Source organism: Hippichthys cyanospilos, chromosome 20, assembly GCF_059441005.1.
Source record: "Hippichthys cyanospilos isolate Australia breed blue-spotted pipefish chromosome 20, RoL_Hcya_1.0, whole genome shotgun sequence".
In the NCBI taxonomy this organism is placed as follows: Eukaryota; Metazoa; Chordata; class Actinopteri; order Syngnathiformes; family Syngnathidae; genus Hippichthys; species Hippichthys cyanospilos.
In genome coordinates, this window is record NC_142388.1 from 1,870,308 (window position 1) to 1,884,160 (window position 13,853).

General features: G+C 40.5%; 1 protein-coding gene across 2 annotated transcripts in view; it reads left to right on the plus strand.

Annotated features, from left to right (window-relative positions):
- The window catches only part of LOC148406892 (exostosin-1), a 62,354-nt gene extending 54,612 nt beyond the window's left edge, over positions 1-7,742 (plus strand). For both annotated transcript variants that reach the window (XM_088403617.1, XM_088403616.1), the window contains 4 exons: positions 577-666; positions 6,131-6,291; positions 6,470-6,641; positions 7,317-7,742. In XM_088403617.1, the coding sequence (XP_088259743.1) occupies positions 577-666; positions 6,131-6,291; positions 6,470-6,641; positions 7,317-7,502 (609 nt within the window). In that variant the 3' untranslated portion in view covers positions 7,503-7,742. The remainder of the gene's footprint in view (positions 1-576; positions 667-6,130; positions 6,292-6,469; positions 6,642-7,316) is intronic.
- The last annotated feature ends 6,111 nt before the right edge of the window (positions 7,743-13,853 follow it).

Below are 13,853 nucleotides of genomic sequence, written 5' to 3' on the forward strand. Positions count from 1 at the left end.
CTCCCTCACGCCCGCTCATAGGACATCATTGAAACGGTTAGGATGCTCTCGACGGCGAACACTAGGACTTACTAGACCAAAAACAAATGTCCACTCCGGTGGACAACAATTAGAACCCTAAGTTAGAGAAGACAAATGAAGAGTGGAAGATCTTATAGTTGGTCAACATAAAATGTGACGTATGAGGAATAACCTTCCCAAAACGACACATGATTTTTGATCTTTGCCTCAACCTCCAATCCCCACGTTGATGTTTTTTTTCCCGATCGAGTCTCTTTCGCCGCGCAGCAGCGGGTCCTTGCGCGCACTTGAATAATTCACACTTTAATTATAAGTCAATAAGATCATCAGCAGCTAATGGATCCTGGCCCTCTGCGATTTGCCTGCTAAAAATTGACGGCGTCTGGCATCAAGAAAAACACAACCAAAAAAAAAAACTATTAAGTCGGCCGTGTGATCGATGGACACGCCGCAGAGGAATAAACACATTTTACTTTGCTTGTTTACCTCGCCTGAAGGTTTGTAATAAAAAAAAAAAAACACTCAAATAGTCTTTTTTGTTGTTGTTCTGTACAGACAATGAGCAGTCGGTTTTTCCCACACGACGTCATTGTAGCCGACGCCATCCTCAGTCTTGATGAAGACTCGGTTCTCTCCACCAATGAGGTGAGTTCAAAAGGTTTTTTTCATGCTCATATTTTGTGTAGTCAGAACGGGAAAAAAAACGAAATGACATCAAACAGAGAAAACATTTCTAGTACTGTAATTCCCTTAAATTTAGGGTCAAATTCATTTATTTTCTATGTTATAGTGTAGAAGACACACCGACAGTTTGGCAACAATGTAAAAACTATAGCAAAACAGAATAAATCTAGTCTTTGTAATTTTTTTTTTTTTTTGTGTGTTCATATCCAAAAGTTCTATATTTGTTGTGAGTTAAGTATGTTTCCAATTTCCCACATCGTGAGTGGTCAGTGAACGCCTCGTAATGTTCAATGTGCTTGAAGCAGTCTTTTCCTTTTCCTCCCGACGCTTTTCGAGCTCATTTTACCATAAATACCCGAAGTTGCACGCCATCTGTGTCCCACCAAGTTTATGATTGCGTGTATATGCCAAAAGACAACATTTAATAAACAAGTCAAACGAAATAGCTTTCTGCGTTCTCTAACCGGAGTACCCAGCTCTATACCTTGCCACTCCGAATTGAATCAGGTTTAAATACCTTTCAATGAGCCTCTCCGTTTTAATAATATTCCTGTTTGTGAACAAGGATGGACTCGAATGTCGGTTCAGTCTGCTCGCTTCTTTTATTGAAATTTATGCCCTAGCGACCCCAGCTGACATGACCTGCTGTTAGCTTCAACAAGCACTGCTAAAAACCACTTGACGTCCGCCCTCTAGCTTCTACCATTACGGTAATTAAGATTATGGCTGATAAGTTACAGATTATAGGTTTCACCCTTCCTTTTTGGCCTTCATTTTTTGAAAAAAAAGTGCGTCTTATATTTGGGGAATTAATTTTTGAGCACCCGTTCTTCTATGTTATGATGAATAAATCGATAATAAATAAGTTGAATTAAAAAAAAAAACATTGGAAGATTAGGTGAAAGTATATTGACTTCCAAAGCTGAATACAACTGAACTGGGCTAAGGCAATGATTGTTTTGTCTCCCACCGGAGCGAGATTGCGTACCACCAGCGAGACTCGCGCCGCACCAATTGAATAAATCGGCCGCTGCTTACTGAGTATGAATGTGGACTAAGCTTTCTCATTGTGTCATATAAAGTTGAAAATGCTTTTTAAAAGTTGTTCATTGTTTCGATGCCAGCCCGCGGCGGCCGGCGCGGGAGTTATCGATCGCCGGTGAAATGAGGCAGTCGGTCCACGCGCAGGCGTGAACGCTATTCATTACCGACGAACGGGCAACGCGGTGACCGCTGAGCCAGGGGCGGGGGACGCCGGGGGACGCCGGGGGACGGGGGACGGGGGTGGGGGGCATCCAAAGGTCCTCTCCAAATACATGGTTTGGAATGGGGAATGAGGAGGAAGTCCGGCAAGTTGGCCAAACAAAGGCAAGCAGAGCAAAGGGCCACCAGTGCTACATTCATTATGTTGATTTCATGCTGGCTGTTGCCGCTTCATCAACCGTCATACGGCAGGGAAATCGGGCAAGCGGGAAGTGCTCATCCCCCTAATTCAAGTCAAATGGGATCATTGGATTCAACATTTTTACATTATTCTCACTATTTATTTTCTAACATTTTTGTGTGTATGTACATATATATATATATATAGATTGCATATATAGGGCACAGCATATATGATATGGATTTTTTTTAGGTCGACGCAGAGAAAATTAATATGATTATGATGGACTGATTCATTTTAAAAATGATAATGGATAAAATTGCTTTTGTTTCGCCCCGATTCCTTTCAATAGGCATCAATTATATGCTGATTTTGACCGTTCATGGGCTGGCCTGGTATTTTATTTTTCTCACTAATAGCAGAGAACAGCAGTAAATTTATTAAAAAAAAAAAAAAGTTTCCTTTTCGGTTCACAGAACTACTGCACGGCGTAATGTAATGTTTTTCACACATTTTATGCTTAAATGGCGCTCGTGTATTGGTGACGAGTGCAGTGAGGGACACCTTTTTCCGATGTTTAATCTATACTGTATGTTTTTATTTTACATTTCAAGTGATCGAGAGTGTAAATTTACTTTATTTTGGAGTCGTGCGAAGTGCTTCCTGTGTGAAATTGCGCCTAACGCTAACATATGATATATATATATATATATATATATATATATATATATATATATATATATCTCACCGCTCACCTTTTCCACGCTAACCGTGTGGCAATCACACTTGGTGGCGTGGCGAAACAATCGGCCAAAGCTGGATGCGGCGCTCGCTTGTTGTCAGGGAGGAGGGAGGATGAGGAGGAAGGACGGCAAGAGAATCTCAGTTGCGCTCGATAAGCCGTGGCCCTAATTGGCCTTTTAAGGCGGCGGGGATTTGGGCGAAAAGGAGATGAAATGCATTGAGCGGAATGGAATCACGCGCGACCATTTGAATAATAGCACTTTGATATTTTCCAAGGCAACTTTCTCCAAATGACTTTGTCTCGCCATATTACGAGAGAGGGATCACGTGACGTTTTCAAATGCGTCTCGTCTGCAGATGGGGCTTTTTGAACCGCGTCGGGGGTTCTGATCTCCGCGGTTGTTCGTATGCATTATGATAGCCTGTCATTACTAGATATTTCAAAAGGGGAGTTCTGATTTGAGGTAGGGCACGTTTTTTTTTGTTTTGTTTTTTTAAGGCCGATTCAGAGCATCAAAATAACCGGATAACTGTTTAATCGATTCATTTAAACCCACCTGTTATGTTTTTTTTTCAATCTGTCCCATTTGAAAGTACTTCTACTTGGCTTATGTGTAATAAACATATCCATTTAAAATAGCATATGTACGTTTTTTTTTTCCCAAACAAATGTAACACAGAGGTATAAATCAGTTCTTCTGAAATAGTGGATGTCCCCATGAAAAACTCTTTGTTTCTGTCTTGTGAAGTGGAATTGCAGTAAAAAATGATTTTTTCTGTGTGTGTGGATATCATTTTTCAGTTTTAGACTAAGCTGTAACCTGTATAAATGCTGTAAAAACAGTTGAAAGTTTATTTATGTTGCATTCTTATTTTGTTAATGTTAAAACGCATACAGGTTTAGGTATGTTTATGCATTTTTTATAGATAATAATCTTATTTCTAGTCAGCCGGTTGAGTGGCGGGGTCGCAAAATGTTTTCTCTTTCCTTGGAGGTGAGTTTGATAAAATATAGTTGAGAAGCAGTGGTATAAATCAAGTATCGTCTGTGTTACCTTGTGAGTTGGTTTCCCAAAAATTAAACTCAATTTTTACACTTTTGGATAAATATTCACACCTATTGAGCCAGAGATATTATTGCTGTATAAAAATGAAGGGTTATTCCTGACAAATTCGGGTGACTAAATACGACCTTAATACGAGCAAGGAACATTATTGCTGTTCCTTGCAATCAAACGTAACAGAGATTGCCAGTTTTAAAATTATTAATAATAATTGAACGCCAATGCAATTATTGCACCTTGACAGTGGCACCACGGGGAAAAAATGAACACAAGTACAAAGGCGCCGACGTACTTTCACGTGTCCGGGAAACCTCGTTCATAATATGTGCTCGCCTTCAGCTTGCGCATATTATGGTCTGTAAAGCGTGACGTAACTCCTTTTTATGTGACGCCTTTAAAGCCTCAAGAGATTGATAGTCAATACGCTGGCCATATTGAATCTCGGGATTCGGGTTGGCCTTGCCGGCATTTATTAGCTCAGTGTTTCCAAACATTTATAGAGGCAAGGTACAGATTTCGCATTTTCAAAAGAAACACGTTGTGTTTTGGAATGATTACAAACGCAATCTCGTCATTATTTTTTGTGATTTCAGAAAGCTGCTTTTTTTTTGTCCGCAAGATATATTGCCTATTCGTATTTGTTATTTGTTGAAAAACTGTATTTAAGTGATGCCAGGAGTTTCTTTTCGTCACGCCATAGTCTTATCTAAAAGTCAATGAGTGCTTTGCCGCCATCTTGTGCCCTCTGTAGGTAATTACAAACATTATGGGATTGTTTTCCTTTTTTCAACGTCTGTTTTATCAAGTAAACAAGTAAAACAAGTAAAACTTAATTGTACTCTCAGCTTTCCCGTGTACGCGCGCTCGATTTTTCTGCTCGTTGCTTAACTTTACTGGCACTGATAGATGAACTTGGATGTATTTATTTCATTTATTAGCTATAAATAAATGATCATTTCAGACCAATTAGGTGAAATTGGATCATTTCTTTTGGCACACCGTGCTGCAGAGTGTTTGGGAATCCATTTATTCGTGCCTAACCCCCCCCCCACTCACACACACAACACACACACATTTCTCCGCTTCAGTTCTTCCAGCACGTCACTCGCGTCGCTAATGGAGACAGACAGACGAGGAGTGCCAAGCGTGCGCCTCCGCGCTGAAGTCACACATGCCAAGTGGCATTATTAGAAACGTTTTCATCTCTGATGGCGACGTGATTAAAAGTGCAGCAACTTATCAATTATTTCACAGCACGCAACACGTCTCAATCACTCCCGCAGCCGCCGCAACCTTTTCGATTGCCCGCTTAGCCTACAAATGGCACTCTTACGTCATTTTCAGATAAAAATATAGAAATATATTTGATCTGAGCATGCAATGTTTTTTAAAAAACAAAATTGCACCCAATCAAATTGTACTTTTCAAACACGCGACGCCATAAACAGAATGTAAATAATAAGCCGTTTGTGCTGTCATTTTCGTGGCAGAAGATAAAGAATAAGGGCGGCACAGTGGAAGACTGGTTTTCATGTCCGCCTCACTGTTCAGAGGTCCCGGGTTCAATTCCAGCTCCGGCTTTCCTGTGTGGAGTTTGCATGATCTCCCCGTGCCCGCATGGGTTTTCACCAGGTTCTCCAGTTTCCTCCCACATTTCCCCCTAAAAACATGCGTCGTAGGTGAACCGGACACTTCAAATTTCGTATGTATGATGGGTCGTTTTTCTCTGTGCCCTGTGATTGGCTGGCAACCACTTCAGGTAGTAGGCGGGGCCTATCTGAAGAAAACGAGGATGTGCACCAGCACACGTGTGACCCTAGTGAGAATAAGTAGCTCGAGAAAACGGATGTATGGAAGACAAAGAATACATGCCTGTGATTATTGTAATGTCTGTCTGCACGTGTTGCTGCACAGTTTGTGTTCCAACTTGTATTCCTTCAAGGATTGAAACACTGTGGCTATTGATTGAGTTGTTGAAAACACAACCTAGCAGGTAGGCTGCGAAATGACACTACTGGACCTCATTAAATAATGAAACAGTACTTGATGGCTCTTAAAGCATCCAATCAGTGTTCAGTGAATGTACTAGTGAACGCCACACCTTCCCAGAAGTGTCGTCAGAGTGGACATTTGCGTTGCCGGTGCCGCTAATTGGCGTACGAGCAAGACTTAGTGATGCTCTCATACGGCAAGGAAAAATGTGCCCCCCTCCCAATCCCCATTCCCCTTCCAGGTGGATTTCGCCTTCACCGTGTGGCAAAGTTTTCCGGAGCGAATCGTGGGTTATCCCGCCCGGAGCCACTACTGGGACGGCTCGCGGTCCTGCTGGGGGTACACGTCCAAATGGACCAACGACTATTCCATGGTGCTCACCGGGGCGGCCTTCTACCACAGGTGTGAGCAAATGTCCAATTTTCCCATCAAAATGTTTCCATCTATGATACGCAATATTTAATGACCTATCTATATGTTGAATTTGAATTTGGGGATTAAAAATGCCGACAATTTACAAATGAAATTCTTTCTCCGAGCGGCTGGCGATGCTAACATGTAGCATCGGCGCCCCCTTCAGGTACTACCACTACTTGTTCAGCAGCTACATTCCCAGCAGCCTGCTGAGCATGGTGGACCGCATGGCCAACTGCGAGGACATCCTGATGAACTTCCTGGTTTCGGCCGTCACCAAGCGAGCGCCCGTCAAGGTCACACAGAAGAAGCAGTACAAAGAAACCATGATGAGCCAAGTAAGAAAAAAAAATAAAAAAATCTCAAGGCAAAGCATGTCTGCCATTTGGTTTGAGGCGGCCATTTTAGATCCTCCTCACCATTTACGTTCATCACTTTTAGACATTATAATTATTTTATTGTTATCACAAGCCCAAGGGATTATGAAATGAGCTGTATAAAAATAATATAAGGGGAAATAATGTCATATATTTCTTTATGTTTGATGAGAGCACTCATCAACGTGATGAGAATTGTCCCGAAATCCGGCGGCATCGTTCATCTTTTTCGCGGCATGGTAACCGAATTATGAAACAAACTTATAATATGATTTTTTTTTTTAAGTGGGCTCCCCAGCAGAAATGACCAACATTATTCTCTCCCCTCCTAAAAATAAACTATCTTTTGATATCGCTGTCTGGGGAATTACGACAGCGTTTTACAACGTATGCCCCTGCGGACGGTTCCAACAGGGACGATGTCATAATGATGTCATCAGGTTTATCTCTCATTTCAATCAATATTTCCTTTTTTATTGAAGCAATATGAGTGGAATATAGTTTTAATAATTGCAAAAAACACCCTGGGTGTATGTGTGGTGGAAAAAAAAAAACTGAACTGTAACAGCAGTCCAGACTACAAACGGGATTGGAACAACTGAGAAGAAACGCCGTCTCTTTGCGTCCACCCCAAAGGGCTCGAAGGCGTCCCGGTGGGCAGACCCGGACCACTTTGCCGAGCGTCAGACGTGCGTCAACGCCTTCAGTCGCTGGTTGGGCTTCATGCCTCTCCTGCACTCTCAGATGAGGCTGGACCCGCTTCTTTTCCGGGACCAGGTGTCCATGCTGCGCAAGAAGTACCGTGACATCGAGAGGCTGTGAGCGTGAGCGCCCCCCTGTGGACCAGTACGCGGGAGGTACGCTCACACTCGCAAAAGAACACAGGAGGGACGTGAGCTGCATGAACACAAACTTTCTTCTCCGCGTAATCCAAAAAAAGAGCAAAGGAAACCGTTTGAACTCTGGCGGCTTCTTTATGATGGACAATGTTGCCATTGTACATTTACGGCTGCGGTTCGTGTCTGTTTGAAGCCAATAAAATCAACGTATGCTATGAAAGTGTCTCACGGCGTCCAATGGGACTTTTTGCGTCCTGGTTTTTCTTCAAATGGAAATCACGGACACTTTATTAAGCACGGCTGGAAGAAGTATTCCTTGAGTCCGATGTTAATACGGCTCAACAATTAAAACTGAAGCTTATAGATTTTCATGCAAAAATATTGCTAGCATCTGAATATCTTATTATGTTAACACACAGTCACAAGCTGCTTCGGCGCTAACTATTTTCAGAAAAAATACTGTAAATAAATACATTTGATTGAATGGCTAGACGCCGCAAATACAGTGATCCCTCGCTACTTCGCCCCTCCCTTATCGCGCCCTCGGTGCATCGCGGCACTCCTCTCTTGGTCTATCTAAACAGCGGGAGCTGGGGCGGGAGTAGATGACAACTCCTGCCCTCATTGGTCGATGGGAGCCATTCACGTGTCTTGTAGGAGTGCGCATCTCCCTCACGCTCTAAGATGGGCGCAAGGGAGAAGAGGAAAGAGGCTTCACCGGAGCATTGTAAATCTCTTACCTAGATTTCCTTTGTAATAAATTGGAATTTCAAGTGTAAACATTGCTTGTTATCATGTTCGGTCAGCTACAAATTTCAGTCTAATTAGACGTCCGGGTTCCGCTCATATAACCGCGGCTCTCCGTGAGACTACAGTACATACAAAGGGATGGGAATGGGAAGGGACAACAGTACAGTTACTGTATATGGTTTGAAATTTATGACTTAAGAAAATATGTGTACTGCGGTAATATTTGCCTTCAATACTGTACTTTTTACATTTTAAAAAAACTCTGGTAACTCTACCTATTAACCATGAAAAATGAAGGATTTCTGCATGTCTTCTGTATGTCTATGTTTTATTATTAATTTGCCAGTTAATTGTTTATGGATTTTTTTTTTTTGCCAAATATTGGCGTCAGCTTAAAAAAAAAAAAAATACGAGAGTACGAGTGTTCCTATTAAAGTGAAAAGGTGTCCCTAAAACCCCCACATGCCACCGTCATTAAGGGCGTGCGCATGAATATTAAAATAATTCCACCTTAATTGCTTCTCTTCCCAGCAGGGACTCAACTTGAGGATCGGCATAAAAAGGCCAACACGTTGATCCAAAAAATAAATCTATATGATAATCAGACGCTGTATTGTCCTCCCCGCCCCCAATTTTTTTTTTTTTTGTCTCACCTCGTCAAGGGTGTGCTGTAAGCTAAGCCACCACGCCGCTCTAGTTTTAGTTAAGGGAAGTCAGGATTGAGTAGACTGTCAAAATTAATCGACGAATCGACAACTCGTCAATCAACAACTTTTATTTAACTTACAATTGTCCAAAGGCTCCAATTTTTGTCTTTCAACAGTAATAATTCAGATTCCTGCAGTCCTTTATGAAAATAGGCTTTTTATTTTTTGCATTTGGTCATAATAAGATAGTTACAAAGATTTGCTTCATAAAAACGAATCATTAATTGAATCCTTTCCAAAAATGTTGGCGAGTACAACAGCGATTCCTCTTGTGCGATATTGTTTGGTTTTAATCACTAAATATTACAAAAAAAAATCAATAATTGGAAATTAAACCACTAATTGGGAAGTATGAGGTTCTAAAACACTTTTTTTTTTTTTCAATTAATCAATAGAATAGAATAATAATGTCTTAAAATATGTGATCGCAACAGCACTACTTTTTAAAATGTATAAAAATGGTGGCAAATTTTAATTTATTTTTAATTGAATAAAAATATATTTGATCTAAGGTCCGCTCAACTTGTTAATATTTTTTAAATAAAACATTAAATAAAGTGCCATCTCAACAATTTAGCGTTTTTGTTGTTTAGTATTTTTTAAAAGATAAACAAGAGTAAACAACAAAATTTGGACAAGTAAACCAATTAGTGAAAAATTATTTTGAAATACACTTTAATGAAAAATGCAATGTAATCAGATTACCTGACAGAATATTCAAAAGAATAACCGAGAATTATTCAATCGTGACTGCCCTACAATAGTCCGGTCGTCAAAATGCCGGACTAGCCTAGATCAGTACCAGAATCAAACCCAAATTCAAAGTCTCTCCCAAAGCGAAACAAAGAATGAGAAAGCGAGCCAAAAGTTCTAGCGAAACGTAAATGAAAATCCTGAAGCCGAACTAGAACCCGAAGCAGAACTTTACTCCAACGGCAACCTCCCTAAAATCCAAAGCAGAGGGACAAGCAAGCCTGGTTTCAACTTTCCCCTGGCATCCTCTCTCTCTTGCGCTCTCCCCCGATTGCCGAGATCCAATGATGTGTCCTATTTAGACCCAAAATTGGAGACTTACCATCGAGCCGCGCGTGTGTGCGGCTGCGCGTATGTGTGTCTATGCGCGTGAGCGACCGCTATGACAAATGTGAGGAGACAGGCCTAAATGAGAAACATAGTTGGGGGAAAAGATAGCACATATAGGACATTTCGCCATCACGTCACACGTACTTCCGGATGTACTCGTAAACAAAGCGCCACCGCTCTACTTTGAATGTGTACGTCGGAAAAGTAGACCACGTCATATTCAACCCTTATTTTGACCATTTTTGGCTCATCTTCTTCCACATCATTCTTGCTGTATTTTAGCCAAGGGATTGCACACTCCTGCTCGTGTGATCAAATTTGGCATGTTGTCACCCTCTGGGTGGAATTTCAGCTCCCTAATGTCTTCTTTCAATGCCTTCCCTTTGATGTGAAATGACATCGATGTAAAAATCAATAGACTGGATAAAAGGGTTACATTTATGCATTTATGAATACCGTATTTTTCACACTATAAGGCGCACCGCATTATAAGGCGCACCTTAAATGAATGGCCCATTTTAAAACTGTTTTCATATACAAGCTGCACTGTAATATTAGGCGCACAGAATAGAAGCTACAGTAGTGGCTGGGGTTGCGTAATGCATCCACTAGGTGGAGCTGTGCTAAAGGGAATGTCAACAAAACATCAGATAAGTCAGTCATCCTTTATTAAGAGACAATCAGATATTAAAAATAAAGATGATTTGTGGAAAGTACTCTGAAAAATGAGGGGAAAAAAATACCTCTTCATTACATTAATATCAAACTTATTTTTTTGTAATCAAATTGCAACCAAAAACCTTAAAAAATATATATTTTTTTTTCTTTTTTATGTCTAGATTTATTTGATAAAATCACTCTCTTTTTTTTAACAGAAACTCACGGATTTTGTGCCTTGTCCTCATATACATTGCAAAATCGGAGCATATGTATAGCATATTAAAGTTTCAAACTGGGTGTTATAAAAATTTTAATTGTAAAAAAATACATTTATAACTGAAACGCAGAGGTTAAAATGGAAGAATTGACATGACAATTAAGTTCATTTATTTTTTCGTTGGCAGTTTATACGCCGTATACAGATTATAAAACGCACTGTCAGCTTTTGGCAAAATTGTTTTAGGTTTTTGTTTTAGGTGCGCCTTATAGTGCGGAAAGTACGGTATTTGTCTGTTTTGTAATTGCTTTCTGGAGTGCGCGATAGTTCTAGATATGAATCACACTTCATCTCACTCCGTTTGGAATTCTCCGTCGAAGGATTTAAATCCTCCGACGTTCCACTTCTCTCACCAAAGATCAATTTAGCCCATTTTCCTTGGGGGAGAAAACCAGGGACGGGAGGGAGCGGCGTTCTCGGGGCTGGCAGCCAATCAATGAGTGTCGCCCGGTGCCAAAGTGAATAATCATAAAGATGGAGATGATTTATTCATGATGGAAGCCTAATGGAGGCGTGACCAATGAGCGGCGCGCTGACAGCTTAGAAGACGGCCAGAGATGAAAGCGGGAACGGACCGCGGCCGTCACACGGACTCAATCCCAAACGCGCTGACTGACGCAAAGCACGCGCGCACGCACGCACGCGGTCGTCGGCATTAAAGCGACACTCGCTAGTTGTTTGACATGCATCCATCTCTCAATTCGCATAAAAGCGGAAGCTGTTTAACACGCGCCCAATTATTTGCTTTAAAACAGCAGGATGGCGTTTTAGTGCAAGCATCCAGGCATAAGCGTTAAAGCAATACCATGTGTTTGTTGCACATCAGTCCATTAGCATGAACCCTTTAAGCACCAAAGTAGCAAAATTGCATCGAGCAACATTTATCTCGAAACATTTTCAGGCTAAAGACTTTTTAAATAGTCATATCAAATATATGATTGAAAAAAAAGTGTTGTCGGTCAAGAATGATTGTAGTTTGAATAAGATTTCATGTTCTGTTTTTCATTTTACGCACTTTAAGATTTTTTTTTCAGATTCAAAATAAGATGTAACCTGTGTAAGCGGCTGTATTTTTTTTATGTTAAAAAGGAAACCATTTTAGGTATCCTTTTGCAATTTTCTTAGATAATATTTTTATAAACATTATCATTTTCATAGATTTCATTTATAGTCACCAAATGCTGTGTTCCAAAAAGACGTTTAAGTCAGCGTTTGCCAAATGTTCTCAAGGGAAACCTTTATATTTTTCCTTACTTTAATACTCTTAAGATGAAGTACATAAAACAAAAAGGAAACAAGCAGCTGGCTATCAACACATTTTATGTACTTATTCCTTTTAAATCTTGTTTTTTTTTTTTTAAAGATTAGCAGTGAAGGTCATTGTTGTTTGTGGCTCTCAAGAGTGCCGTATACACACACCAAACACACACACACACACACACACACTGCAGGGAACATTAAAGCATCAGAAGTGTCACAAGGGAATTCCCAAATGGGAAAATGAGGCTTCATGAAGCACCTGTGATATTTTTTAAATCCTCTAGATGGCGCTCTAAGTGGAAAAGTAAGTATGCCGTCCTCCCTCACAAGCGTCGGGTTTTTCGCCAGCTAGTCGGCTGGATAACGATGTTCTAAATCAGAGGTCCCCAACCGCCGGTCTGCAGCCCGGTACTGGTCCGTTTTGGAACTGATTTAGTTTATCATTTAAGACAGGGGTGTCAAATTCATTTTTACTGTAGGCCAAATTCTATTAGAGGGCCGTAATAAATTTTAAGTGAGTTTGTCACACACTTACCTAGGTTTGAAGTCAGAGGCCGGTAAAAACCGTTCAAAAGACAGATTGGGAACAAAAAATTGTTTGAAGACAACTTGCAAGTTTGGTATTTTAGCCAGAAACATGAAGTCAAATCAACATTTTGCGGTACACGTAAAATGATGAAGGCACTTGGGCCTTTGAGTTTGACACCATTGCATTTATTTGTGCTTTGTTTGGCTCCATCTTAGTTTTTTTGACGCCCCCTCTGGCCGCTATTGATATTACACTTTGTAGTGACAAATCTCGTCCAGGGCGAAACAAAAAGAATATTCAACGATCAGCGTAACGTGAACCTGGCAACATTGGATTTCACGCTCTTCAACTGAGAAAAATAATATACAAAAGCATCCAGAAGAGGGCGCTCTAACCCCACTCACATGTCTACCATAAATTAAATACTACTGCACTTCTGAAGGACAAATTAGACTGTATTAAATTTTCACTGTATCTATGATCTGAGAGTGTCATCTAGAGGAATCGAAAAGTATCACAAGTGCTTCATGAAGCTTCATTCGTCTAACTACAAATAGAAGTGCCTTTCATCCAAATACATTCATTCATTCATTCCTCAGCGTCAAATCATCAACAACAACAAAAATCAAGAAAAACAGCACCCAAAACAACAATAATAAGGTCGCTTTCAAGTTATTTCAGTTCACATTAAGGGAGGTTTTCTTTGGACCTTTTTTTTTACGACTCATGAGCAAGAAGTGAGGTGCAAAAAAAAAAAAAAAACGGCTGTCATCCACAGCTGCTGCACAATTACAATCCAGTAGAAGAACATCCTCCCTCCCTCGCCTGTCAAAAAGCGCTTAATGCAAATAAATGGCCGACACATAGAGAACGCGCGCACACACACGCACATGCAAACACACACACAAAAAATAGTTTCCAATCCAAATTGTGCTCACTTCGATTCATTCTCATTTAAAGAGTGATTAAATTGGCTTGTTGCTTCGCATGTATCTTCCCCGCAGTAAGTGAGCGTACCTGCAATACGATAAATAATATCTTACAATAACAAATTGCAAGTATTATAGG